Raw genomic sequence first — 13,071 nt, forward strand, 5'->3', positions numbered from 1 at the left:
TAGCTTCACGTCACTGGCTTTTCAACCAAACGTGATAACCAATTGTGCGAATCAACGGTTCCTCTCCTACTAGGTTGAGAGAAGTCTCCACCGATGACGGAGAAAGTAGAAGAACTGAAAATGGAAGAGGAGAAGAAGAAGCTGCACTAAACGTGAAAGTGAAGCCGTATCTCTAAAATTTACAAACCCCAAGCTACCATGGCTCTGCTCTGTTACCAAATTTCCAAACATTATTTAGAAGTGTGTGAAAACCATAAGCAAGGGGAACGAAACATTCTTTACAATGATGTGAAAACTTCTCTCCAACAGATGCGTTTCAAAACTATGAAACTGGTGACTTTCCATTAAATGACCTAGCCTCCCCTGGCTCTTCCACCGTTCGGGCTACCTTTCCCGCCTATGCTATGCTCCCCCGGCGCAGGCCTACCACGCTTCGCGCCTGCGACGTTTTCACCAGACAGTCTTTGCCAGTAGTGCCATCCTCCCCGTTGGCTGTATGGGCAGGTTGCTCCTCACTGTTGCGTTCTGTTAGGCTATGGATTATAGGAACAAATGAAATTGAATGAGACAGCAGGCGGGTTACATGTTCCACTGTGCCGAGATGTGAGGTGCAGGTGGTGATGATCACCCCGGGGTATGGGCAGGAGAACTTGACAGGTACTCCAGGACCTGCCAACGCTCATGAAAACTCAGGTCAGTCCTCCATTCATCCGACCAGAAGTGTGGATAACGAGGCCACCTTCACAACCTTCTCCCTTCTATCCCTATGTTGTAGTAAGATAGGGTGGTTCGCTTGAGTAGCTCAACCGCCCCTTAGCCCAATGCTCATGACGCGCTACGAAACCGCTAAAGCGAATAATATCTACTAGTAATGGAGTTAGACCAAGCTAAAACGAACAATATTTGCTAGCGATGAACTTAGTATGTGCCACTTTACGTCTAATAAGAACATTTTTTTTAAACTTATTTAGAAAGTTTAGGCGAAGTAAAAAGTTCAAGAGTATACAGATAGATTCAAAACTACCCTGTTCTTGAAAAAGTAGAATAAGAAACAATTAAAGCAGAAAGAAACTTCAAAACTTGAATGTGTAGGCATTACTTTTGCACCAAAAACAAGAGCAATCTAAGAACACACACACACACACAGTTCCAACCCAAATCTCATTGGGGAATTCTACAAAAACACTGCAACTACCAGCTTAAACAGTCCACAGCAGAGCCACATACAAGTGTAAAAGGTTTCAAATACGCCCTGCAACCGAACCAGATTACGCACCAGATTACGACGTGTATTAAAGTGACAATTTCTACAACAGGCAGTTCTTCAGTTATCATAAAGGGTTTGGCATATAACCATGTCCCAATCAATAAATCCATAAGCAATCTCAACTACAAGTAACTTCAATCCAAAAAAATTTCTTCTACTGTGAATATCCAAATCTCTACTTCCTCCCCTCCATTCAGTACTTGTACTAATTGCTGTAAATAATAAGCCATGAATCAATCGTCGTTCGAGATACCGCTACTTGCAGAAGCTTTTTTGCCACCATACTTCTGCAAAACATCTTTATCGATCAGTAACAATTTCGTTGATCGTATAAAAAGGGGAGAACGAGCGTGGAAACATTATATTTGTTTCCTCAAAAGAAAGAACTTGTAAAAAGCGCCCGAGCGGCTAAACAATGGAGAATATGAAAGCCTAGTAAATGTCACGACATTAGATGTCCAAAGAAAGGTAAGCGAGAAGCGTAATGTATTAGAAGTATTTGATAAGTCACCTGCTTTCCAAGACTTAATGGTATGTATTTGTACTTGATCATATGTGCAATCTGACGCCTCATTGTCAGGACAAAAAGAACAATCCAGTAACAAAGTAAAATGGGCCAGAAGACAGGAACATCAAATATGGAAAAGAAGGTCATTACAAAGGCAATGCAAAAGGCCTTTGTAAATGAGTACCTGCAAACACAAATTTTCATTTATATGAGGAATAAACAAAATCATGATAGCTTCCAAAAGGGAAAGGTGTTATGGGGGCAGACAAGAAGTTCGACACCGAAGAATGCAAGTACTGGTTAATCGAAGATTCAAATTCGAATAACAGAAAAGAACTACATAAACACCTAAGTAAAACTGTGCTGTAACGGTATCGATTAATCGACTATGAGGCAAAAATGAATATCATCGGTAAAGAAAGTCCACAAATAAGAAATTAGAAAAAACGGTTGCCCACGTTTCACACCTTTCTGGCGACGAGCTCTTCCAAACAAATCGACATAAGAAAGGGAGAAAGTTCGAGGGATCAAGGGAAGTCTTTCTGCTAGCGGGCAATACTCGAAGAAGCTTAGTAAGGCCTTTCTCTCATGGCGAAGAAAAATGGAGTGGTTTTTATCTTGTGAACGTGTCTACTTCACTAAGACTCCAGGCAATATTCGAGATCGTTACCAAACAAAGAGGTTAATATTTTAGAATCGGTGTCATACACCGTGACATCTATAATGTCAAGGAACTTTCTCCAGCAACATAGAAAGAAAAGAAAGGAATCGAAACTAAAAAGGGAAAAGGATAAAGGAAAAAAGAAAGTATTAACCTACACGTCATAATAAGGCTAAACGAGACCAAGTTCTTCTAAGACCATCAAAATTTCAACGAGAACCGATCATATATAGTCTTCTTCGAAACGATAAAGTAATCTCCTTGTCTTGTTTCAATTATTGAAACACAGGCAAATACTTCCTATTCCATTACAAATAATCTCCTAATTCTTGAGGTATCAATAACTATGTAAGTAAATGGCGACATGTGCAAGAAAATAAGCCTGACCATGTGGATTCAGGATCTCAACATTGCCATATGCATAACAAGCAAAGCCCATCATCAAGCATCAAAGAGCAGTGGTCACGATGGACAAGAGATATAACACACAAGATTACTTGATATGCATAAATTTTTTCTGTGAGATCTCAGATTGGTTGGAGAGGGGAACGAAACATTCTTTATAAGGGTGTGGAAACCTCTCCCTAGCAGACACGTTTTAAAAACCTTGAAAGGAAGCCCAAAAGGGAAAGCCCAGAGAGGAAAATATCCGCTAGCGGTGGACTTGGACTGTTACAAATGGTATCAGCGCGAGACATCAGGCGGTGTGCTAGCAAGGACGATGAGACCCAAAGGGGGTGGACACCGGACAATGTGCCAACAAGGACGTTGGGCCCCGAAGGGGGTGGATTGTGACATAAGGAATGTCAACGAGGACGCAGGGACTTGAATGGGGTGGATTTTGAGGTCTCACATCGGTTGGAGAGGGGAACGAAGCACTCTTTATAAGGGCGTGGAAACCTCTCCCTAGTAGACGCGTTTTAAAAACCTTGAAGGGAAGCCCGAAGAGGACAATATCTAGGCTGTTACATATTCACAACATAACCAAATTCTGCACACCCCACAAAGTCAACCAAGTTTAAACAAGCTTTCAGTACCAGACTAGACATGATAGAATCAGATTTGAAACTACGAAGTAACAGAAGAGCAAACTTCAAAGTTCACCAGCCAAATACAATCAAGCAAACGATGTGAAAATCTCATGAATGAAATTCATAGTTACCAGAACTTAAATTCTGGAAGTCGACGAATGAACGGCTTGAATTCATCTGAACCTTTAGTAGGCAGCAATGGTCCATCTGAAACTTCCATCTCTGGATCAACCAAAGGCGACAAAAATCCAATCAACAAATTGAGTATATAGATACCCAAACCATATGAAACAATGTAGAACCCTTGCACATAGAAGACCCTCAATGCATAAATTGCCAATACAAAAAGGGTTCCAATCCATCGGTAGATGGCATGTGGGGTAGTCTTATCAAGATAATATTGATAAAGCCTTGAAACATCATGTTGCCACTGGCTCAAGGGTGCTGCCGCTGAGGCAGTTTCACCTCCTATCCCGTCCATTGAATATTAAACGCTTCACTATCTGCATATGAGCCATACAACTTATTCAACTTCTTCCACATTTGCCATAAGATTCACAAAAAAATACCCATATTGTTCATGTTGTTCATCTCCAGAACACGATGATAAAAAGAAAAAAGAACCCCAATACATTGAATGTTCGTATCCTGGAAGCAAAAATCTTCAAAGGGTTTCCACCAAATTGCATGTAATGAACACTTACCAAGTTTTAGACCCATTAATCAAAACATAGAGCAACAAATTCCATTCTATTCGATTCACCAAACTAACATTAGGGTTCCACACTAATTAGATCCGGAAACGAACACACCCCACAAATCGAAAATCAGAAGAAATTTCCAAAGAAAATGGAATACCTTAAATGGAAAGCAATTCAAACAAGAGAAGAAACGGAAAAACATCTAGAAAAGCTAAGAAAATGAAGTTCATCCTCATACAAAGGCAATATTACAAATCTAATGAAACCCCACATCAGAAAATCAACATTATGAAAAGGGAAACAAGCAATTATAGAACAAAAATGAACAAGTCTGGAACCTTGGAGTAAGCTTTGAAGCTCAATGAGTACGAAAAATGGAGATTCGGAAGCCAGGGAGGCGAAAAACGAGCAGATCTGCGAGTCTTGTGGAACTCTGATTTTTTCAATTATTAATTTTCTAAATTTTTGGTAATATTCTTTGTTTCTTCCACTTCCATTTAAGAGAACGAGAGAAAAGGTAAAATTAAATTCGTTAACATTGACGGAATTGAAGATGAACACTAGTGAAAGATTGGGTCACCCATCTCGTTTGAGCAACGGAAGATAATTGGTCTGTCATCTTACAATCCTTCCGGTGCAGGTAAGAATATCACCTTGAAAGAATATGCCATATCCTATCCCTATCCCTTTTGCTGCAACAGCGGGCTGAGGCCCATTTAAACGTAATTGGGCTTTTCAAATAGATATCTATCTTGGGCCTATTTATTTATAATTAAAATATCAGTAATATAGACATAATAATAATAATAATAATATATTTTTAATTATTTTTAAAATTATGAAATATTTACTAGTTAATTTAAATACTTTTATAAAAAAAATTTAAATTAAAATACATTTTCACTTTAAAAACTTTCATTAATATCCTTTAAATTTAAAAAAATTCAAAAAAGTTGTTACGTTTTAACTACGCCTCATAAATATCTCCGAACTTTTTTTTTATTATTTTTAAAAGTTTTAAATATAAATTTTTTACATTTTTTAAAGTTTAAATTATATTTTTAAAAATAAAGTGCAATATTTTTTTTATTAATTTAGTTATATATATAGATAGATAATTTGGTAATTAATAAAATCCTTTTCATTGAAATTTAAAAATTTTAAATTAGAAAAATCAAACGAAAAATAATTTCTCGAGCTAAATTTCATCTTACAAAATTTAAAAGAAAAATTAGCAAAGTCGAGAAATTTCATCTTACGAGGTGGGGATGGGATGAAAAGTCGATTCCCGATCCACCTCGTTCCGTGACACATCTCTTATTCAAATTTACAATTTTTTAAATTTTATTTTAATTAGCTAAATTCTATGGATTTTCATGAAATGCTTGATAATAGAATATTCTTATTAAACCAATGAGAAGACTTTGAAAGAGACTTAAAAATGCCTAATTGATGACGTGGATGAATCTCAGCCAAATCTGCTCCCTTTGGTCTGTGAGCATGCTGCGTGGTCTAATCACATCTTGACACGTGGCACCTCATCTCCCTTCTATACAGAATAGAGAGAACCAAGCATTGTTTATGAGAGCGTTCAAATCTCTTATAAGAAACGCATTTTAAAATTGTGATAGCTATATGTAACGGGTTAAAATATATAATATTTTTTTAACGGTTTGTTTTTTCGTTGTTTTATTTTATAACGAGCACATATATCATAGTACTTAAAAAGGTTTTTTTTTTTTTTTTTTTTTTTTTTTTTTTTTTTTTTTTTTTTTTTTTTTTTTNTTTAACGACAATTTTAGATTCTAGAGGAAGTGATGTCATCTCAGGTTCGACGACGAGAAATAACAATAAACACCTTATAATATTTTTACTATAACGCTTCAGCCCGTTCGTTCCCCTCTCCAACCGATGTAGAATTTCACAATCCACCCTTCCTTAGAGCTTCGGTCATCGCTGCCACTCGTTCTCCTCTCAAATCAATGTGGAATCTCATAATCCACTCAGGGATCAACGTCCTCACTGACACACATCTTGGTGTCTAACTTTGATATCATTTGTAACAGCCCAAGTTCACTACTAGTAGATATTATCCCCTTCGATCCGTTACATATCGTCATCAGCCTCACGATTTCCACACCCATCGATTGAATCTCACGTTTACCGTCACTAATTATTAATAATTAATTTGAGTAAGTGGATTGATTGCAATTATATTAGTAAACTAAAAAAAATAATTTTAATCCTTATAATTTGAAGCATGCTAGGGTGGTTGAATTATTTTTTATTACTTATTAAACATAAAAATAATAGTAAAATTAAACTATTATTTACCCTTAACTCATTGATTTTTACTGCGTAACATGGAGTAATTAATTGGTGGTAATTTTGGAGTAATTATTGGAGGTGGAGTTTTATTTTGGAATAGGACAAATTAGGTACGGTTTCTTTCATCTCTGTTTTGGACCTCACATTGATATGGCTTAGACGGCTGGCGTGGCTCAGAGCTTGAAGCCGAGCCCGGTCCAGTTTAGGCTTATAGTACAGACGTCGCATCAATGCTTAAATAATCATGTTCTGAGCCCCGCTGTGGACCGACACTCCTGCAACCATGGCTCGTTGTTGGCCCCTACCTCTTGTCTCCACCCCTGGCCCACCCTCCAATGTTGGAATTTCATAAATAAATAAAAAATGTAAACCTATAATCATTCCGTTAGCCGATGTGAGACTTTCATCATTCAATATCTCCCATCGAATACAGTACACCTCCTCTTAATCGAGGCTTGACTCATTTTTCTTCTGAAGTTTTAGTCATTTTTTACTATTGTCTTCGAGGAGGCTCGACCTCTTTTATTTTTGAGTCATTTATTCGACATTTGAGAATTTTCCAATCTATTGGCATGACTCTAATACTATGTTAGATGAACACGACTCTTCACAAGATATTATTCACTTTGAGCATAAGCTCCAGTGGCTTTGCTTTGGACTTACCAAGATAGTATTTATGGATTATAAATTCATGATCATTCCCTAAATTAGCCGAGATTTGACTTTAATTTAAAAAGAATGCATTTTTGAAAGGAAAGCTTAAATTTAATGGCATTTTGAAAGCGGCCACCGCTTCTGGCCCCAAACTGATGGACTGGTAAATGGGAACCATAAATTTTGCATGCCATCACACGTGGCAAAGATATTTTTTCCACCCTTTCTAGATATTTTTTTCACCCTTCCATATATTTTAAAATCCGAAATTACTTATGGTCAATAAGTGTTGCTCGTAATTGCATGCCCATGTAGCTAAAACTTTTATGTTGTATAATCTTACTGTTTTTTTTTACCGTGAGGTAAATTTCTCTATTATACTTGAAATGATTCGTACTATAGGGGGTGCGACTAGTTATCACTTCTTCCTTTCCAGAGTTATATACTATCTATAAGCCGTTGGGTTATCATTTTCTTTTATAACCTATAACATTATTTTAGTCATTTCTCTCAAATCTCGCTTTCAGACTCTCTTTCTAAAAGCTTTTCTCTTACCCCTATTTTCTAAAATTTTATTCTTAGAGCGAGACTAGAGGCTTGGGTATACGTAGTCAGGCTGAAAGTGACACTGACTCACTCAGTTGTGAGAGTGAGTGTCGCATAATCACTTGTAAATGTCCTGTAAGAGAACAATTATGACACTGGGCACGTGCCGTGATCCTCGAAGTTGGAGCCCACATTCTTGGTAAATTTATAATTTCATTATTTTGAATTATTCTATTTGGATATATTTTTTTTAATTATAATTTAAAAAATTATTTTTATTGACTCGGTGAAACCATATTATATTTTATAAAAGTTTTGGTTGATATAAGATATCGTTTCGTGTTTAAATGGGAGAGGGAGAGGAGACAATATTTCTCTTAATTAGTCAATACGCGCATGCCGCCCCCCACACACATGCACGCAGGCACCCACCCATCCACACACCATAAACATATGGTATCAGAGCTAGATACCGAACGGTGTGTCAGGACAATGGATCTTCAAGGGAGATGGATTGTGAGATCCCACATCGGTTGGAAAAGGAAACGAATAATTTCTCATAAGAATGTAGAAACCACAGACGTATTTTATAATCGTGAGGCTGACGACGATACATAACGGGATAAAATATACAATATATACTAGTGATGAACTTGGACTATTATAAATCGTATCTGGTTAAATCGTATCTGGTCCAATCAACTAAAATAATGCAAAGATAAGATCAAAAGAATTTTGTAATTTCCAAACAAATAATTAAAAAAATAGAAGGGAAAATGACACGTGGAAAAACACAATAAAAAAAAGAAAAAAAATTAAGGAAAAGAGAGCGAACAATTGGAAAAGTGCAAGATAAGTGGGGCCCACAATATGCAGCGCGGCTCAACCATGTGGCTCTAGCCAACCACCAAACGTATTTAAAATAAAAGAAAAAAAAGAAAAGAAAAGAAAAGAAAAACTGGGCTTCAGATTCTCGTCTTCTCTTTCACTATCTTCGATCTTCCATTGCCTTCAATCCTCTGCTCTCTTCTTCTCCCATGGTTGCTCGTTTCAATTCTTCATCTTCCATTATCTTCAAGCCTTCACCTTCTCTCTGATCGCTACGCACTCACTGTTCTCTCGATCCGTGCCACAAATTTCAGCCTCCGTCCGCTGCTGCGCTGTGGCTTTCTGGAGAAGTTCTCTATCTGCATCCATTTTCCTTGTATATTTGCTTCAGCTTTCCGAGTTTTATGTGTAACTTCTACTCAACTGCAAAGATAAATGTAAATCTGAATAGTAGCATGTATGTAGGTTTGTTGCTCGGTTTTTCATTCGTTGCTGTTGCTGTTGGTGTTTTCTTTTCTGTGTTTGGAAGTGCTGTAGGTTTCCTGGAGTATGTTGTTTATAGTTTTTTACAGTATTGTCGAATGAGATGCATACTGTTTTTGTTACTTGCTGAATTTAATGAACTTCTGTTTATGAATTGTTTTGCCTGGATTTTCAAGTATGTTGTTGTTTTTGCCCCACATCTTCGTTTTCTAGGGTTATTAGTTGTTTGGATTGTTCTTTTCTGCGAATAGCGCGGCGGAATTTGATAATAATTACTTTGGGGGGGAGGGGTGTTCTTATCTGGTTTTCTAGATTTCTTTTGTTGGCTGGAGGGTGCGTTAGCCGTTATTCAATTTTTTTTTTTTTTTTAATTTTTTCTTATGAGCTTTGCTTCGTTCAGGTGTTATCAGTGAAGGATTGTATTGTTACCATGTCTGATCATATCACAAAGTCATACCAAGAAGAGAGTGGAACGTCAATGCGACCCTACCATTCAGTTTGGTTGTCTCACTGGGCACATTCAGGCTGCAAATCAGCGAATGGAGCCTGCAATAATTTATCGACCAGCAGTGAGTCTGGGGAAGAAAATTCTCAAACTAAGAAGCGCCCTTTGCTCGACGGTCCAATGCAAGCTACTATCAATGGAAAACATGCCATTGGGTCTGGAGAAGTAGCTGGAGTAACTGCAGATTATCCCAACAATGAGAGTTTGACTGGGAGATCTAAGAAGAGAAGGAAAGAAAGGTTAGATTCTGAGCCCTTGCCTATGCTCAATGTTTCTCAGCATAGTGGGGGTAAACTGGGTATGAATATTGAACAGGCCACGGCTAGTCAAGGTGGAGCTTTGAAATTTCATACTGGTTCTGTCTCTGGGCACAAAACTTCGTCTCTGGATGGGAAGAGCCAATTGCCATCAGTTCCTGAAAGAGCTAAACCCAAGAAGGAAAAAATGACTTCCAATGACATTAGAGTGTATCAACAGCAACATGAGAATTCCAATAAGCTTCTTAACAACAATGACTTAACCGTTTCACCACTTGTTGGAGATGAGGCTATGGGATCAGCTTCCAACTTCATTCCATATGGAATGAGTAATGGATTTCCATTCACCACATGTGAACGAAACATGAATGATGAACCAAGTTCCTATTTGTCATCCAAAAAACAGGTTGGAAATACTAATTTCCACACTTATTCTACTCTCTTTGTACAAGAGACAAAAATCAACCAACTTTTGGATTCAACCCAAGCTACAAATGCACTGTCAAGGCAGCACATGAGAACGTTCTTACTGCACAATCCCTCTTCAAGCAATCTCGACCAACCAAAACCATACCCTATACAATGCGATACTAGGAAAAGTAGTTCTAATACCTTACCCGATCTCAGCCAGAGCAACCATGCAGACACTACCTTACCAGAATATTTATACCGTGGAGGTTACTCAATGCAGAGACTCCCATTTTCTGTTCATGACGTGGAAACTATGAGAATATGTACCACTGTAGACTCTGTTGGACAGGCGCTCAAGGGTCCTCCAAAGTTTTGTCAAACAACTCACCGTTTAATGATCACTAAAAAGACTGATGTTGACTTGTTTGAAGGTCAGGAGTTTAGAGGGGCAGTGGCATCCACCAATCTCAAAGAAAAAGCTACATGTGCACTTCTTAGTGCATCCACCAATTTTGGCAGACACGATCAGAATGATAATGAATTGACACAACCTTCTAGCTCCCTCTATGGAGAAAATGAAAATTTTGGAAATATGAGGTGTGCGACTTCTTTGAGCAATGAATCATCTGGAACTGAAACTGATATTATGGATATGGATGCATACCAAGAAAACCAATTGAGGGGTATGTTCTCCAATTCCTATCCTCTGATTCTTCCACTTTTGCCGAAAGTCAAAAATAACAAAAAAAGAAAAAAGAAAAAAAGAAAAGGCAAGAACACTGATTCACAAGAACACTATTGATCTACGGCATCCCATATGTGTACTTATTTCTAATTACAACTTTCGTCATTTGTTTGTTTATTTCTGCTTCCTTCTAATCTATGGATCTGCCCTTCTCTTGCAGGCTCGGATGCATCACAAGCAGTTAAGGTAAGGATCCTATCTGAGATCTCATCTCTTACAGTCCCTAGCATGTCAAATCAAATTTACACTGTTCGATACACATTATTATAAGCTGTTGCCTAATGCGATACTGCTGCCTGTTGTATGTTTTCCTTTTAGCTAATTCGACCTTGTTCTTTTATGCTATCTTTTTATTTCCTCCCTTTTGTTGCTTCCATTTCTTCCCATGATTAACAATTCAGTCTGTTATCTTTCATGCTTCCCAAACGTCCAATTGGGTTAGTCCCATAGAAACTATTATTTGCTTGAATATTCATGAAAATACTAATGCAAGTTGAATGGTTAGCGCATCTGGCCTTGTATATTGCTAAAATACCTTGGACATCGAACTTCAACTGTCACTACTTTTTTTTACTGAACTATAAGGGCTCTGTGATTTGCAGGAGTTGAGGAGTTCAAAATCACCATTGCTCTCTGTGAGTGCAGCTAGTTCGGTTAGAAATCAAATCGGAGATCGGCTTCCGAAGAAAAGATTCCTTGACATAAATGAAAGGCCACCCAATTATTCTACTTCTGCGAGCTTGATGGACAACGGGGAGTCGAGTACCTCTAAAACACAAACTATGGATGCAGAACACCTCCTTCCAAGTGCCGTGCAGCCGAGGTTTTCAAACTCTACGGCCCCTCCAAATGACTCTTCTAAACGAGAGATAGACAATGAGTGGGTTAAACGTCTTAGGCCATCTGCCTCAGAGTCGGTTCATGATACAAAGAGCACGAAAAAGGAAGAATCTTCCTGTGATAAAGCCAATCAGCTCTTTAGTAAAATGAAATGCCGCTCAACCAGCTCTGACCGCTCTAGTGGTCCACTCCAAGGACAAGAACAATTGGCAATTGGTCAAACAGCAACTACAATAAAGAATAGCGACGTATGCAGCAACTTAGGATTAAAGAATCGAGAAATGATACTCTCCAACCCCTGGATTCGGAGATTGTGTCTTAATAAACCGGCGCCTTCTGAAACAAATCTTGAAACTGCAGCGATTCACAAACCGCAGGGCTCAAAACCAACGTTACTTCAGCCATTTCCCAGTATTGCTGCCATGGCATTGATGGGCAAGACGATGACTGGGGTTCGGCCACGCGAGTTCAGCAGAAAAGGCTCTTCTTTAGTTTGGAACACTGAGGATATTTAACAACCTCGAATCATTCAGGTTTCTGAGACTGCTGTTACTTTGACATGGAATTATTTCTATGAAACTCAGCCCCAAGAAGTTGGAACTGCCAGAGAGACCACAAGCTTTGTGCTCGAGGAATCACTTCGCTACGTTGTTCCTCCTGGGGCTAAAATGGAACGCGAGACATCCCCTATTTTCAGTAATGAAATGAGCTACAAGCTTGTATACAATTCTATAGTTTTAAGTGATTTGTATTCTGCGTGGAGCCATTGAAAGTGCAGATACTGCATTTTCCTTTCTCAATATATGGTTACCACTCTTTGCATATGATCTCGGCAAGGAAGAAAGCTAACATACGACCATTATATGGTTCATGTGTCTGGAGGATCCATTCAGTAGTCCGACGCTGTCAGTTTGTTATTCGATTACGTATCAGGCACATCTATGTTCCTTATATGGTTAAACTCAGCACAATATACTAAAATGTTTTGTTACAAATAATGCTCCCATTTCTAACCTGACCCAGTTTGTTCCAGAACAGATCATAAAAAACCACCTCCTTGAATGGTTGAATCCATACAGGGAGGAGCAAACTGAGTCATCATGCCTAGCAAAGTGAGTATCCCTGTTGCTTGCTGCTAATTATTTACAAGAAAACTGAAACTTTTATTTGTCTCTGCCATGGTTTTCATCACCTGTTTCAGTGCGTCATCTCTCTTGTTAGTCACTGGGGTGTGCATATTTGGAAGTGTGCAGTTATTGGAGGACGTGCGGCCGACAAGGTGAGTGCTCCTAACCCCGCCCCCCCC

The 13,071-nt window shown here is 38.3% G+C and overlaps 2 protein-coding genes across 2 annotated transcripts; one reads left to right on the forward strand and one right to left on the reverse strand.

Annotated features, from left to right (window-relative positions):
* Positions 1-1,232: 1,232 nt before the first annotated feature.
* On the reverse strand, positions 1,233-3,951 carry LOC111777830 (protein RER1A-like; the record flags this gene model as incomplete). Its single annotated transcript, XM_023657551.1, is given in 3 exon segments — positions 1,233-1,554; positions 1,779-1,959; positions 3,599-3,951. Coding segments are annotated over 3 exon segments (585 nt in total). The 3' UTR covers positions 1,233-1,500.
* A 4,704-nt stretch (positions 3,952-8,655) lies between these two features.
* On the forward strand, positions 8,656-12,757 carry LOC111777284. The gene is made up of 4 exons (XM_023656815.1): positions 8,656-8,881; positions 9,408-10,863; positions 11,086-11,111; positions 11,528-12,757. The coding sequence occupies exons 2-4, from the start codon at positions 9,438-9,440 to the stop codon at positions 12,278-12,280; spliced, it is 2,205 nt and encodes a 734-aa protein (XP_023512583.1). The 5' UTR covers positions 8,656-8,881; positions 9,408-9,437; the 3' UTR covers positions 12,281-12,757.
* Positions 12,758-13,071: the final 314 nt, after the last annotated feature.

Source organism: Cucurbita pepo, chromosome LG16, assembly GCF_002806865.2.
Source record: "Cucurbita pepo subsp. pepo cultivar mu-cu-16 chromosome LG16, ASM280686v2, whole genome shotgun sequence".
Lineage (NCBI taxonomy): Eukaryota > Viridiplantae > Streptophyta > Magnoliopsida > Cucurbitales > Cucurbitaceae > Cucurbita > Cucurbita pepo.

Coding starts and splice junctions, on each gene's coding strand:
- LOC111777284 (XM_023656815.1), top strand. CDS start 9,438: ATGTCTGATCATATCACAAAGTCATACCAAGAAGAGAGTGGAACGTCA. Junction 10,864..11,085: donor CCAAGAAAACCAATTGAGGG/GTATGTTCTCCA, acceptor CTTCTCTTGCAG/GCTCGGATGCATCACAAGCA. Junction 11,112..11,527: donor ATGCATCACAAGCAGTTAAG/GTAAGGATCCTA, acceptor TGTGATTTGCAG/GAGTTGAGGAGTTCAAAATC.